We start from the raw sequence: 11,996 nt of genomic DNA, 5'->3' as shown, positions 1-11,996 counted from the left end.
CCAAAGGATGACATCTGTCATCTCCGTTAATCTTTTCTGGCAGGTGCTACCAGCCTGCCTACAGAGGCTCAAAGAAACTGGGTGATCCTGGGTCACACAGCCAGACACAGCAGGCACAGCAGGTGACACACAGGACTGCCTGGGCCGTGAAGGGCAGTCTGTCATCCGCCCGGCTCCTGGCAGCTTTGTGCAAGGCAGCTTCCTGCCCCAGGTCCCCGCCCCTCCCGGACCTGCTGCCTCAGCCACCGAGAGCTTTCTTCCTCCTGTGCTGGCAGAGCCCGGGCGCTGCACTCAGGGACACACAGCCTCCACGCTGCAGCCAGGAGCCCCAGGGGAAGGAGGAGTTCCTTCTGCTACAGGAACTGGGAATTGAAGGTAGGGGGATTGGAGAGGGGGCGGCACCTTCCCACCAGCCCCAAGCCACCGGGCTGAAAGGGTTGTCTCACCTGATGACAGCCTGGGTACTTGCCTTCACCCATTCAGTGTGAGAGCTGGGAGGGGCAGCCGGGCATGGCAGGAGGCCATTGCACAGATGGGGAAACTGAGGCATGGAGAGGGGAAGAAATGCCCAGAAGGTATGGAGGGCAGACCTCACCTCACCACACCCTAGGTCTCCAAGCTGTGGGCAGATGTAGTGCCCTGGGGGAGATGGCCCTTCAGCCAGCTCAGGGGAAAGAGTCAGAGTTCTGAAGCCAGACTGTGGAACCGGGGAGTCGGGAGGTATGGGAGCGGGAAGTCCACCCCTTCCTGAGCTAATTTCTGCTTCTATATGAGGGGTGGTACATACTCCCCTCACAGGGGGTACTGACAGTACTGAATGAAGGAGTCCTGGGAGGAAGCTCCTGTATTGCTCCCCCCCACCCGCCCACCCAGAATGACGCCCGCGAGACCCACTGTCATGGGGATGACAACATCACGGGGGGCTCACCGTGCGCCCCCAACACTGGGCCCTGAGCTTACCTGAAACTGCTGCATTTAATCTTTGCAGCAGCCCAGCGAGGTAGGAACTGTCACCATCCCCATTTTACAGATGGGGAAACTGAGGCACAGGGAGGTTAAACAGCTTGCCTGAGATCACACAGCCAATGAATGGGGGCCCTGGGTTCCCTGGTCTGACCCTGTGAGCTAGAGGAGCCTACAGGCTATTCACCTGGCGGAGTCCCACAGCTGGGACCGGGGGAATGAGAGAAGGACAAAGACATGCTTGTCCACTGACTCAACAAATAAGTATCCACTGCATGCCAAGGGGGCGTGGGGCGGTGCACACAGTGTGAGGCCAACTGCCTTGGGTTTTTAAATGGATCAGGGTCAAGTAGGGCCCCACTGCCCTCAACCCTGCATCAACACCTCCGAGCACCACCAGTGCCCCCAGAAGCCTGCAGTAGCTCCTGCACAGACCAACAGTCCCAAGGAAAATTCAAACAGCCTGTGGATCGCATTGGTCTGCCGAGAGCCGCATCCAGTGGAAACAGACATGGGCCTGAGGCTGGCCAGGAACTTAGCCTCTTCCTGCCCAGAGAAGCCTGGAGAGAAGGTCCGAACAGAGGGCTGTGCAGACCAAAATCAAGAGCCTAGTGTGTGCCCGGCACTTTACATAAGAGATCTTGTGTATCACTGACAACTGTGCCAGGAAGTGGGACCTCCAAAGCCCTACGCTGCAAACAAAAATACCTTGTGGTTCAGAGAGATGAAGCAGCTTGCCTGAGGCTGCACAGCTCTTCATAGATTTACTCTCTGACTCCTGGCCTCTGCCCACGGCCACCCATACCAGCCTTAAGCGGCTGTATCAACAGCGGTTGAGCCCCATTTTCTTTCCAGGGAAGTCGAGAGAGGTTTTGTATCCGGCTTGGCGACTTTGGGTGGATGAGCAGCCTTTCGCCCTGGGCCTCAGTTTCCCCATCTGCCAATTGGACTCATAACCTACTTCACCCCCGCATCTTCAGCAGTGGGCATTTCAAGGTGGCTCTATAAGTGGTAGCTCTTGCTACCAGTGGGGCGGCCACTGAGAACTCCCCAGTGGGAGCACCGGCCAGCAGAGTCATGCCATCCCAGCTTGGAGACAGATGCTGTGGTTTATGAGCTGGGCACAAAGACTCCCTTTGGTATATGGAACAGAGGGCCGCACGCCGCCCAGGAGGAGCACAGATGGGCAGCGTGGACAGGGGCTCAGTGTCGAGTCAGTGAGCTTAGTCCCTGTTTACTCCTCTGATAACTGGGGTGACCTTGGTTAATATTCACCAGCAGCCTCCCACATCGTCCCTCTGGATCCACTGCTTAAATACAGGCAAGGACAGGGCTCTGTCTCCCCAGCCGTGGTCACCAGCCCCGACCTGGGACAGTGAATCGTAAGTATGCCTTCCACTGGCAAGAGCCTCCAGAGAGGCTTCCGGGTCCCTGCGCTACCCGGGGAAGGCCCTGGGGCTGCAGGGAGGATGGAGAGGGCTGGGGCTTGGCCTCCTGTTGTCATAGTAACAGCAGCCCTGGGGGTCCTTTCCTGCTCCCCAAGCCTGTCCAGGGCCTCCCCAATACCTCCCGGTGATTAAACTGGCCCTCTGTGGGCAGAAGTGGAAATGGGGGGCTGGCTCTGGCGTCCCGGGACGGAGGAAGGAGTACGTTTCTGCTGACACAGCTTCTGTGTCTTTCCCGTAGGTTGTCTTCTGTAGGTCTCAGCACCTCCCCTACTGCTCGGGTGTGTATCTTTTTCCGCTTCTACAGATGAGAAAAATAAGGCTCAGAGGGAGACAGCGAGAAGCCCAGGCTCATGCAGGGACCTGGTAGGGGGGCCAAGCCAGACCAGAAGCCCAGAGTTTCAGCTGCTCCTCAGGCCTCCACCCTCTCCCGAAATGCCCAGAACAGGACCGCACTAGGTCTCAGCCTGGAGGTACCAAATTGGGCCCCCCTGTGTGCTGTGGGCCTCTGGGCGTCCTCGTACGCAGCAGAAGATGGGAAGCTGGGGATGGGCACCATCATTGGGGGGCTTTGAGCTGTATGCCTAAGCCCTCGCTCTGGCCAGGCAGCTTCTACTGAAGCCTCATGGCCATCTTCTGAGGTGCTTACCATGGCGCTCCCCTTTTACAGACGAGGACATCCGGGACAGGGAAGCTCATCACTTGTTTCCCAATCACACACCATGTAAGCTCAAGCTCAGGCCGCCTCGTTCCAGAATCCCCGCTCCAGACCCCAGGTCCACTGCCAACATGGTTCCCTCTGGCCTCAGGCACCAGCTGGGGAATGGGAAGCCTGGGCTGGCCTTGAGCCCCCTCTCATGCTGGGTGACCTTAGAAAGTTGCTCAACCTCTCTGACCTTTTGGTCAAAGGATAGATAGCCTTTGCCCTCCCGACCCCACCCCACTCCCACTGGCCTTGATCCCTGGAGTTTAGGAAGCGATATGATTTTTCCACCATTGGTTTTTGGAGCTGGGGCCTACAGAGATGACCAAGGCCAAGGCAATCAGACTCCCCGAGAGGGCTCTGAAAGCTTCACAGTATCAGTAACGACTGATGCCTCCTGAGAGCTGACTGCATGCCGGGCATTTCTTGGCACTTTGCAGCTATTTCATTTGCACAGTAGCTCCATGGGGTAAGTACACCCTTATCATCTCTGGGAAACTGAGGTTCAGAGAGGCTGAGTAACTTGTCCAAGGTCACACAGCTGACAGTGAATTGAACTTGGGCATTCTGGCCTCGTAGCCTCTGATCTTAGCCACAAAGCGATGTTGCCCCTCTTCATTTAGCCAGGCCACCTCTGAGTTTTCTGTTCCAAGGCCTCTGCCTTCAGCTGTATACACAGAGAAGGGTTAAATGCCAGACTCAGAAATCAAAATACCTAGGATTAAATTCAGTTCTGTAGGGACTTCCCTGGCGATCCAGTGGTTAAAACTCTGTGCTTCCACTGCAGGGGGCGCGGGTTTGATCCCCGGCCAGGGAACTAAGATCCCGCAGGCCGCGCGGTGTGGCCAAAAAAAAAAAAAAAAAAAATCAGTTCTGTAAGCAACCAGCTCTGTGATTTTCAGTAATTTACTTAACTTCTATAGTCCTCAATTTCTCCATCTATAAAATGAAGAAATAAAATGAAGAAATAATAAGAAAGGCCTGCTGTTTACTCAGTGTAGTGGTAAGGAGGATGCCGATGGTAAGTACCATTTGCTTGGAATAGGGCTTGGCAGCTCATAGGCATGAAATAAAGACTTGGAGAATTGAACTGAACATACTCCAAACTCAGAGGCCATTCTTTGGTCATCAGCATTCCCCTCTCTGGTCCTGGGTAGTGTGGCAACCAGCCAGCAAGAAATCTGCCAGTTCTCAAGCCTGAATCCTACCTGTGCGCAGGTACGGGGAGGCTTTCCACACCCGCTCGGTGCCCGCCCACCCATCACCTCGTTCGTTCCTCACGTCTGCCCTTCAAGAGATTCTTTTCTCCACTTTACAGGAAGCCGAGGCTCAAAGAAGTGAAGTCACTTGCCCAAGGCCACTTGCCCGTAAGTGGCGGAGCTGGGTCACACCTGGGCTTATTTAGTGCCAGGTGTCAGCAGGTGTGACCTTAGGCCACAGTCGCTTCCCTGGACCCCACTAGGTTGCTCTTGGTCACTCATTTTACGTCCTGGGGGAAATGGCATGAGATTAGGCAAAGGGATAGCTCACTTCACTCTCCCTGACCTGCCCCTGATTCCAGAAGTGTCACTGTGACATCTTCATTCTATTGGTTTAAAATGTGGTTCCTACACCTCTGGGCACGTCACCATTTACTTTCTCATCTCCATTTGGTTCCCGCACTAGAATTTCGGGGGGGTGGGGTGCTGCTTTTGATAGAAGGGTGAGGAGAGAGAAGTCTTAGGCCCCCGAAGTTGTAAGGAACAGACTGAGAGGCAAAATGAAGCCAACAGGGGCTCAAGGTTAACGTCAGAGTCCTCAGGACCTAACTCTGACATTTACAGGGTCTGAGACCTGGTGACATACTGTCCCATCTGTAGTTCGAGTGGTGGGAAAACCAAGGCTTGCTCAAGCCAGCTTTATCCCTGACTCACTGTGTGGCCTTGGCAAGGCCCTGACCCTTTCCTGGTCTCAAGCCATTTACTGTGAAAGGAGGAAGCCAGAGTAGGTGATGTAACCCCCTGGCAGATGCACTGGGTGGGAGCCAGGGATGTGCTCACCCCGGCTGTAGCTCCACACCAGCCTTGTTACCTTCTTAAGGCCAGCAGCCCTCTCAGCGGAAGGGCACCGCATCCCATCCCCCATGGGAAGTCTCAGTCCATGTTGTTCCACCAAAGCCAGATACCCCTCTGATTAAAAATCCAGCGTTGGTGCACAGGGACCTCATTTAGATCCCCACCCCCTCGATTTATACAGCTGGTGAGAATGAGGCCCCAGGACACGAAGATGCTTGCCCAAGGCCAAGTGGACAGAAGTGGCCCTGTCAGGACTAGAAGCCACAGCCTCTGGCCCTGAGACCATTCAGCATATTTAGCGTCCCCACCCTGCAGAAGCCCAAATCCCTCATGATCTCTGCGCCCTGCAAAGATGGGGAGTTTCCACAAACCATGAAGGACCACAGCAAAATCCAGTGGAGTTGTAGAGAGAAATCCAAGGGCAGTGGAAATATACAGAACTAATCTTAGCACGATCGTAAGCTCTAAAACCACTGGCTAGTTTAAGAAAAGTATAAACAAGTATTACGTAATGCGCGGTCTGCTCTATTTGGATAAGTTAGAGGTTTGAAGGCCAGAAAGAAAGGTGGTAGAAAGAAGCCAGTTTTGTGCTTCATCCTGTTGTTTCATTGGAAGGAAACTTTTAGAAGTCCAAGGGGTAGGTGAAACCCAGCATTCCTTGTTTCCAACTTTTCCCCCTCAGGTTCTCATATGCCAAGTTCAAGGGCTCCTTTGTCTTTGTCTTTTATTAAAATGACGCTTTTAGTTATACGACTGATAGCTAGCAGCAGATGTATGCTTCTCCTCTGCCTGGACCTCAATTTCTCCATCTGGGAAGAGAGCAGGTTGTACTTAGGGGGTCTCAGCCTAGTGGCCCAAGGCTGGGATCTATATGCAGTAGAGGGAGCTCCGTGGTGCGGGTGACAGTGACTCTATCACTAGATAGAGCCTGACCTTGCTGGGTCAGCCACAAGCTTTGCCATTCCCTATTGTCTCCCCCCAGCCATGGAGCTCATCTCCCTCCCAGCCACCCTCGGAAGCCTTCTAGTTTGCACCCCCACCAGCCTCCCCTCAATGTAATCTCTCTCAGATGCCTTCAGTGTAAGGCTCGGTGTCTAGACTTATCTCACTAAGTTCTCCCAACAATCTTACTTTCTACATGTGACAAAATGAGGGCCAGAGAGACTAAATGACTCGGCCAAAGTCACACAGCTGGTAGTGACAGAGACCCGGATTAGAACCCAGGTCTGTCTGAACAGAAAAGGGATGCTTTTTCGAATCTTACCCGCCCCACCTCACCCCTGTCCCACCAAACAAACCCCACTTGACTGGAGGAACCAGACCTCTAACACCCACGTCCACGCTGAGCGCAGAGCTGGGACACAGGTGGCAAGAGAGATAAGCAGTTAAGCTGACTGCAGCCCATTCCCGCGTCTGAGGCCATAGACTCACTCTGAGGGCAGCCCTCTAGCTCAGGAAAATCTACTAGGGGCTGAGGTTCACTGTGAGTATTAAGTGGGTATGGCCTCCCATCTGGGTTCCCTCACAGCTCTCCTGTGTTCTGACTGGATGTCACTGGGCAAGATCCTTCCCACTCTGGGCAGCAGCCTCTCTGTCCATTAAAAACCAGGGTTCAGTGGAATCCCTCCTAGGGCTGTTCCAGGTCCAATCATCCCTGAGCCCGATCTGGCCCGCTTCCTGGGCGATCATCTACTTCCTGTGCCTCAGTTTCCTCTTTTGCAAAGTAGGGGCTGTGGCACTTACACCTCGGGGTCATTGCAGATGTTAGTGGAACCATCGAGAGCGTGGACTCCAGACCCAGACTACCTGGGGGTGTGATTCTGGTCCTGCTACCTTACCGCTCTGGAACCTTGGACAAGTGACTTAACCTCTAGGAGCTTGGTCTCCTCATCTGTAAGCCCAGGAGAGTCGCCTGACCTGCCTCACAGGACTGTTACCAGAATGCAGTGAGATAAGACAGTAAAGTGCTTAGAATGGAACTTGGTGTATGGTAATCGCCATAAAGTCTTCGCTGTTGTTCTGAGTCTTTCAATGGTGCTGATGTAGGAAAGTGCTCGGCACATAGATGCTCGATAAACTGTGTTTGCTTTGACATGGCGTCAGTCGGTGGCCGAGGGACTCGTCGTGTGGCCTGACCCGGGTGTGGTACCCTTCTCTCTGTTGCAGGACAATGGCATCCTCCATCACGTGGGGCCTCCTCCTGCTGGCAGGCCTGTGCTTCCTGGTCCCCGTCTCCTTGGCTGAGGGTCTCCAGGGACACGCTGTCCAGGAGACAGATGCATCCCAGCACGATCACGAGCACCGCCAGGAAGCAGCCTGCCACAAGATCGCCCCCAACCTGGCCGACTTCGCCTTCAGCGTGTACCGCCGAGTGGCCCATGAGTCCAACGCCACCAACATCTTCTTCTCCCCAGTGAGCATCGCTACAGCCTTTGCGATGCTCTCCCTGGGGACCAAGGGTGACACTCACACCGAGATCCTGGAGGGCCTAGATTTCAACCTCACCAGAAGAGCAGAGGCTGAGATCCACGAAGGTTTCCAGCATCTTCTCCACACCCTCAACCAGCCAGACAACAAGCTGCATTTGACCACTGGCAACGGCCTGTTCATCAACGAGAGCGCGAAGCTAGTGAGTAAGTTTCTGGAAGATGTCAAGAACCTGTACCACTCTGAAGCCTTCTCCATCAACTTCAGGGATGCTGAAGAGGCCAAGAAAAAGATCAACGATTACGTAAAGAAGGGAAGCCAAGGAAAAATTGTGGATCTGGTAGATGATCTTGACCAAGACACAGTTTTTGCTCTGGTGAATTACATATTCTTTAAAGGTAAGGCTGCACAACCAGCCTGAAACACCCCCAAAATATTCTCAAACACTCAGTTCTTAACTTTCCTGGCAGTGCAGAATAGGATATAGCCACGCATCTCTGCACGTGTTATTCAATTTTTCACACATGACCGCTAAAACTTCCCGCGATCAAATAAGGTTAGGGAACTATGGATTAAACAGTCAAAGTATCATCGTCTCTGCAGGACTTTTCAGAACCTTAAATGTCCTAATGTGCATTGTAAATCCCTATCTGGGAGGGGTGTATGATATGCAATGTCTCCGAAAATAGAGAGCCAGAAAAACAAATTTCGGCAGAGTGTACAGAGGAAATAGGATTTCCTGGAACACGCTTCTGACAACTCGAGTGTAGAGGAAACAGTGACACCTTTGGAGTCAGAAAGACCAAAGTTCAAATCCTTCCTCTACCACTTATGAGCCTCTACAAAATTGAAATTTTGGACCCTACTCCAGTCTTGCATTATCCTCCCAGAATACCTTTCTGTACACTGATTGCTCGTTTTAGCCCCATTTTATAGATGGTGAAGCTGAGGCCCCGAGAGAAGTATCTCACCAGGAGGCTCAGGGGTCCTTTATTCTACCACCGTTATTAAACCTTCTCCCAGCCCTGGCTGATGTCCGCTGTCCCTTCTCTCCAGGAAAATGGGAGAAGCCCTTTGAGGAAAAGCACACCACAGAGAGGGACTTCCACGTGGATGAGGAGACCACCGTGAAGGTGCCCATGATGAACCGCCTGGGCATGTTTGACCTCCACTACTGCGACAGGCTCGCCAGCTGGGTACTGCTGATGGACTACGTGGGGAACGCCACCGCCGTCTTCATCCTGCCCGACCAGGGGAAACTGCAGCATCTGGAGGACCAGCTCAGCAAGGAGCTTCTCGCCAAGGTCCTGGAAAAGAGATACGCCAGGTGACTTCCCAAACCAGAGGCCAGCCCAGGAGCTGCCACAAGAGGTCCGGCCTGAAGGGGGAGGCGGGGGTAGACCCACGTCCCATGGCCATGACCACTGTGTGTGAACTTGTGCCTCCAGCAGAGGCCAGCATCCGTGCAGGTAGTACCAGCCGGGCTCCATGGGAGAGACGGTGCCCAGGGGTGAGGAGTGAAAGTCCTGTCCCTGAGGACTTCCTCCCCCACCTAGACACTGCCCCTTCCCGGTGGCCAGTGCCCCGTGCAGGGAGAGCAACGCCAACCCATGTTGTGGGCAAACCCAGAAGGAAGAGGTGGGCTTCCCGGCAAAGGTGGCAGTTAAGTGTGGAGTTTCAGGACAGAAAGTCCACGGCAAGACAAGGGGGAAACCTGTTAGGAGAGGCCTGAAAAGCAAAGGCCCAGAGTGGGCAACTCCAGGACATGTTTGACGCTGGTTCTGGATCCTCTGTCACTGGATGAGTGTGGTTGGTCCCCGTCGTGCACCCCAAATTAGTGCATGTCTCTGTATTTGTAAATATGCCCATGCCCGGATGAGCTGCTTTCTCATGTACAATATATAACAAAAGTACAGAGAAGTACTCATCATTCACTGAACAGATGTCACTCAGGACCTGCCACCACGCCCCATGGTCAGCTGGGATCCTGGCCCCGGAGGAGTCCCAGTCTGAAGGGTGACCAAACCCTGCAGGGAAGCAGTGTGCACAGTCCTTCCAGAGGACACCCTGGATCCTCCAGGAGGACTTATCAGAGGAGGTGGCATTTGAGAGGCTTTGCAGGACAAGAGGATCCCTGGGATTCTAACGTTCTCTGACCCCACGTGTAGAGGAGCTAAAGTAGAATAAACCAAGGCTGACCTCACATACTTGCATGGGCAGGGGGACAGGGCACCAAGTGGGAGGAGCAACCAGAAAAGGAAACACTTTCAATTCTGTGAAATGTTTTTATTTTCTAACCATCGTGACAGTTCTGCCAATTTACACTTGCCCAAACTGTCCATTTCTGGAACCTACGATCTGAAAACTCTCCTGGGTAAACTGGGCATCACCAAGGTCTTCAGCAACGGGGCTGACCTCTCAGGGATCACTGAGGAAGTGCCTCTGAAGCTGTCCAAGGTGAGTGTGTCCTTGACCTCTGTAGGTCAGAATGTGCACGGGGGCTACAGCTCAAGGGTGAGGCTGAGGAAGGGACAGAGGGACACAGGCACACCTGCAGACTGAGGTCCCTGAGGAATGCCATGGCTCCACCAAGACTGCAATGTGGTCGGATGATGGAGGGCGACAGGTGGCCTCACGTGCTTGGTGCATTTTATTTAAGGACCTCCTCTGAGGTTGTGTCACTCACCCTCTGTCCCATCCTTGGCCGGGCACTCCCCTTCTTTGGGTCCCGATAAACCCCTATTTACAGAGAGAGGCTTAGGCTCAGGGATTGCAGAGTACCTTTGGCCCTGAGCCTGTGACACCAGGAGCTACCGCTGAATCACTGAGTCTGAGTTACAGAGTGATTTCGACCAAAGATGCCATTTACGCAGGAGAATTACAGGTGCCCAGAGAAACAACTGCAGTTCAGTGACTAACTGTGAGCTGAGTGCCTGGGTGGGGATGAGGCGTGTGAAAGTCCCCATCGAAGCCCTGGTCCCCAAGGAGTTTAGAATCTGGTCTACGAACAAGTGCAGAGCCAAGGAGACAAAGTACAAGAAAATCCGCCTCCCAAGGTGGTGGGTTCCTTCCCAGGGCCGTTGAGGAGGCTGGTCAGGAAGGGGTGAGGGTCCCCTCGTGGGTCAGACACAAGCCTTGAGAGCCATGCTTGTGTGTCTCCTGCAGGGAGGGGAGGAGAGAGGCCAGAGCGGGCCCCTCCCTTGGCAAGGCTCTCCTCACGCCTTGCGCCCGGGTGTGGCTGGGGGCCGGCAGCCTGTCTCTGTTAAGATGGGACCTCTGTGCTCTCCCCTTTGCAGGCGCTGCACAAGGCCGTGCTGACCGTCGATGAGAAAGGGACAGAAGCTACGGGGGCCACGATTCTGGAAGCCATCCCCATGTCAATTCCCCCGGAAGTCGAGTACAACAGACCCTTCTTCTTCATCATCTACGATAAAAGCACCAAGACTCCCCTCTTCATGGGAAAGGTGGTGAATCCCACCCCAAAATAACTGCCTCTCTGGGTTCAGCTGTCCCTTCCAGGCCAGGTCCCCTTCCTCCATGGCATTAAAGAATGACTGACCCGGCCCAAGCTTGTGTGTGGCGTGTAAATCCCTCATCCTCTTGCGTCTGAGTCTCTCTTTACGTCCCCAGGATGTGTGTGAAATCCAGGCCATGGTGATCTTTCAAGGGTCCACTGCGTTACGGTTTACTAGCATTTGCACTATCCAGCTCTGTGCTAGGCCAGGATGAAATGTAGGCTAAAACCCACAGCTTACTGCCCCTTCCCCAGTCACTGTGGAAAACCTCCAGGCTTTCCAGTCTCCTCTGGGACCCCCAGGGGGAAATTGCACGGGCTCAGAATCCAGCCCGTGGTCCCCACCTCCACCCAGTGTCCACCAGGCCCTCTGCTCAGCGTCCCAACCCCGCTGGTGCTCACTGCGACCCCCGGTGAGAGCCCCTCACCCTGCAGGGCTGCCACTGCTCCCAGAGCCCTCAGCTCACACGGGGACACTGGGCTGCCGCGTCACAAGCAGCAGGAGAAGACCAGGTCCTCTTCTTGTCCCACACTGTCACCTGAGCCAGGCTTGAGCCCTGACCACTCACAGGTCTTTCCTGCAAAAGTCTCTGGTTGGTTTTTCCAGGGACCCTTTCCCATGGGGCTGGACTGGGGACACATACTTCTGCCTTTGTCACTCCAGCTCTGCTCCAAGACCCTCAACCGTAGCACTCCTAGAAGCAGGTCTCATCTCCCCAGTGAAGCGAAGGTCTTGGTCTGTATCACTTGCTCAGACTCACCCAGGATGTCAGGCCCCCAAGACCACTTAGCCTACGCCCTCTTGTCTTCCCTAATCACACAGCCAAGGTGCCGCAGAGGGCTCTGCAAAGTCCCGACAGTGATTCCTTGGCCGTAGGAGAGAAAGTAGA

At 54.2% G+C, this 11,996-nt stretch overlaps 1 protein-coding gene across 4 annotated transcripts; it reads left to right on the top strand.

Moving 5' to 3' along the window:
- Window positions 1-227: 227 nt before the first annotated feature.
- Window positions 228-11,160, top strand: SERPINA1 (serpin family A member 1). Of its 4 annotated transcripts, none has more exons than XM_032622644.1 (6): window positions 273-375; window positions 2,245-2,345; window positions 7,332-7,990; window positions 8,649-8,919; window positions 9,902-10,049; window positions 10,889-11,160. In XM_032622644.1, exons 3-6 carry the CDS (start codon window positions 7,336-7,338, stop codon window positions 11,078-11,080), a joined length of 1,266 nt encoding a protein of 421 aa, XP_032478535.1. In that variant the 5' UTR covers window positions 273-375; window positions 2,245-2,345; window positions 7,332-7,335; the 3' UTR covers window positions 11,081-11,160. The 4 variants fall into 4 exon arrangements, with proteins under 4 accessions (XP_032478534.1, XP_032478535.1, XP_032478536.1 ...); XM_032622645.1 differs by having other exon boundaries at window positions 361-375; window positions 2,242-2,345; XM_032622643.1 differs by lacking the exon at window positions 2,245-2,345 and having other exon boundaries at window positions 228-375.
- Window positions 11,161-11,996: the final 836 nt, after the last annotated feature.

Source organism: Phocoena sinus, chromosome 2, assembly GCF_008692025.1.
Source record: "Phocoena sinus isolate mPhoSin1 chromosome 2, mPhoSin1.pri, whole genome shotgun sequence".
Classification (NCBI taxonomy): Eukaryota; Metazoa; Chordata; class Mammalia; order Artiodactyla; family Phocoenidae; genus Phocoena; species Phocoena sinus.
Note: the sequence above shows the minus strand (reverse complement) of the source record. Positions and strands in the feature narration are given on the sequence as shown.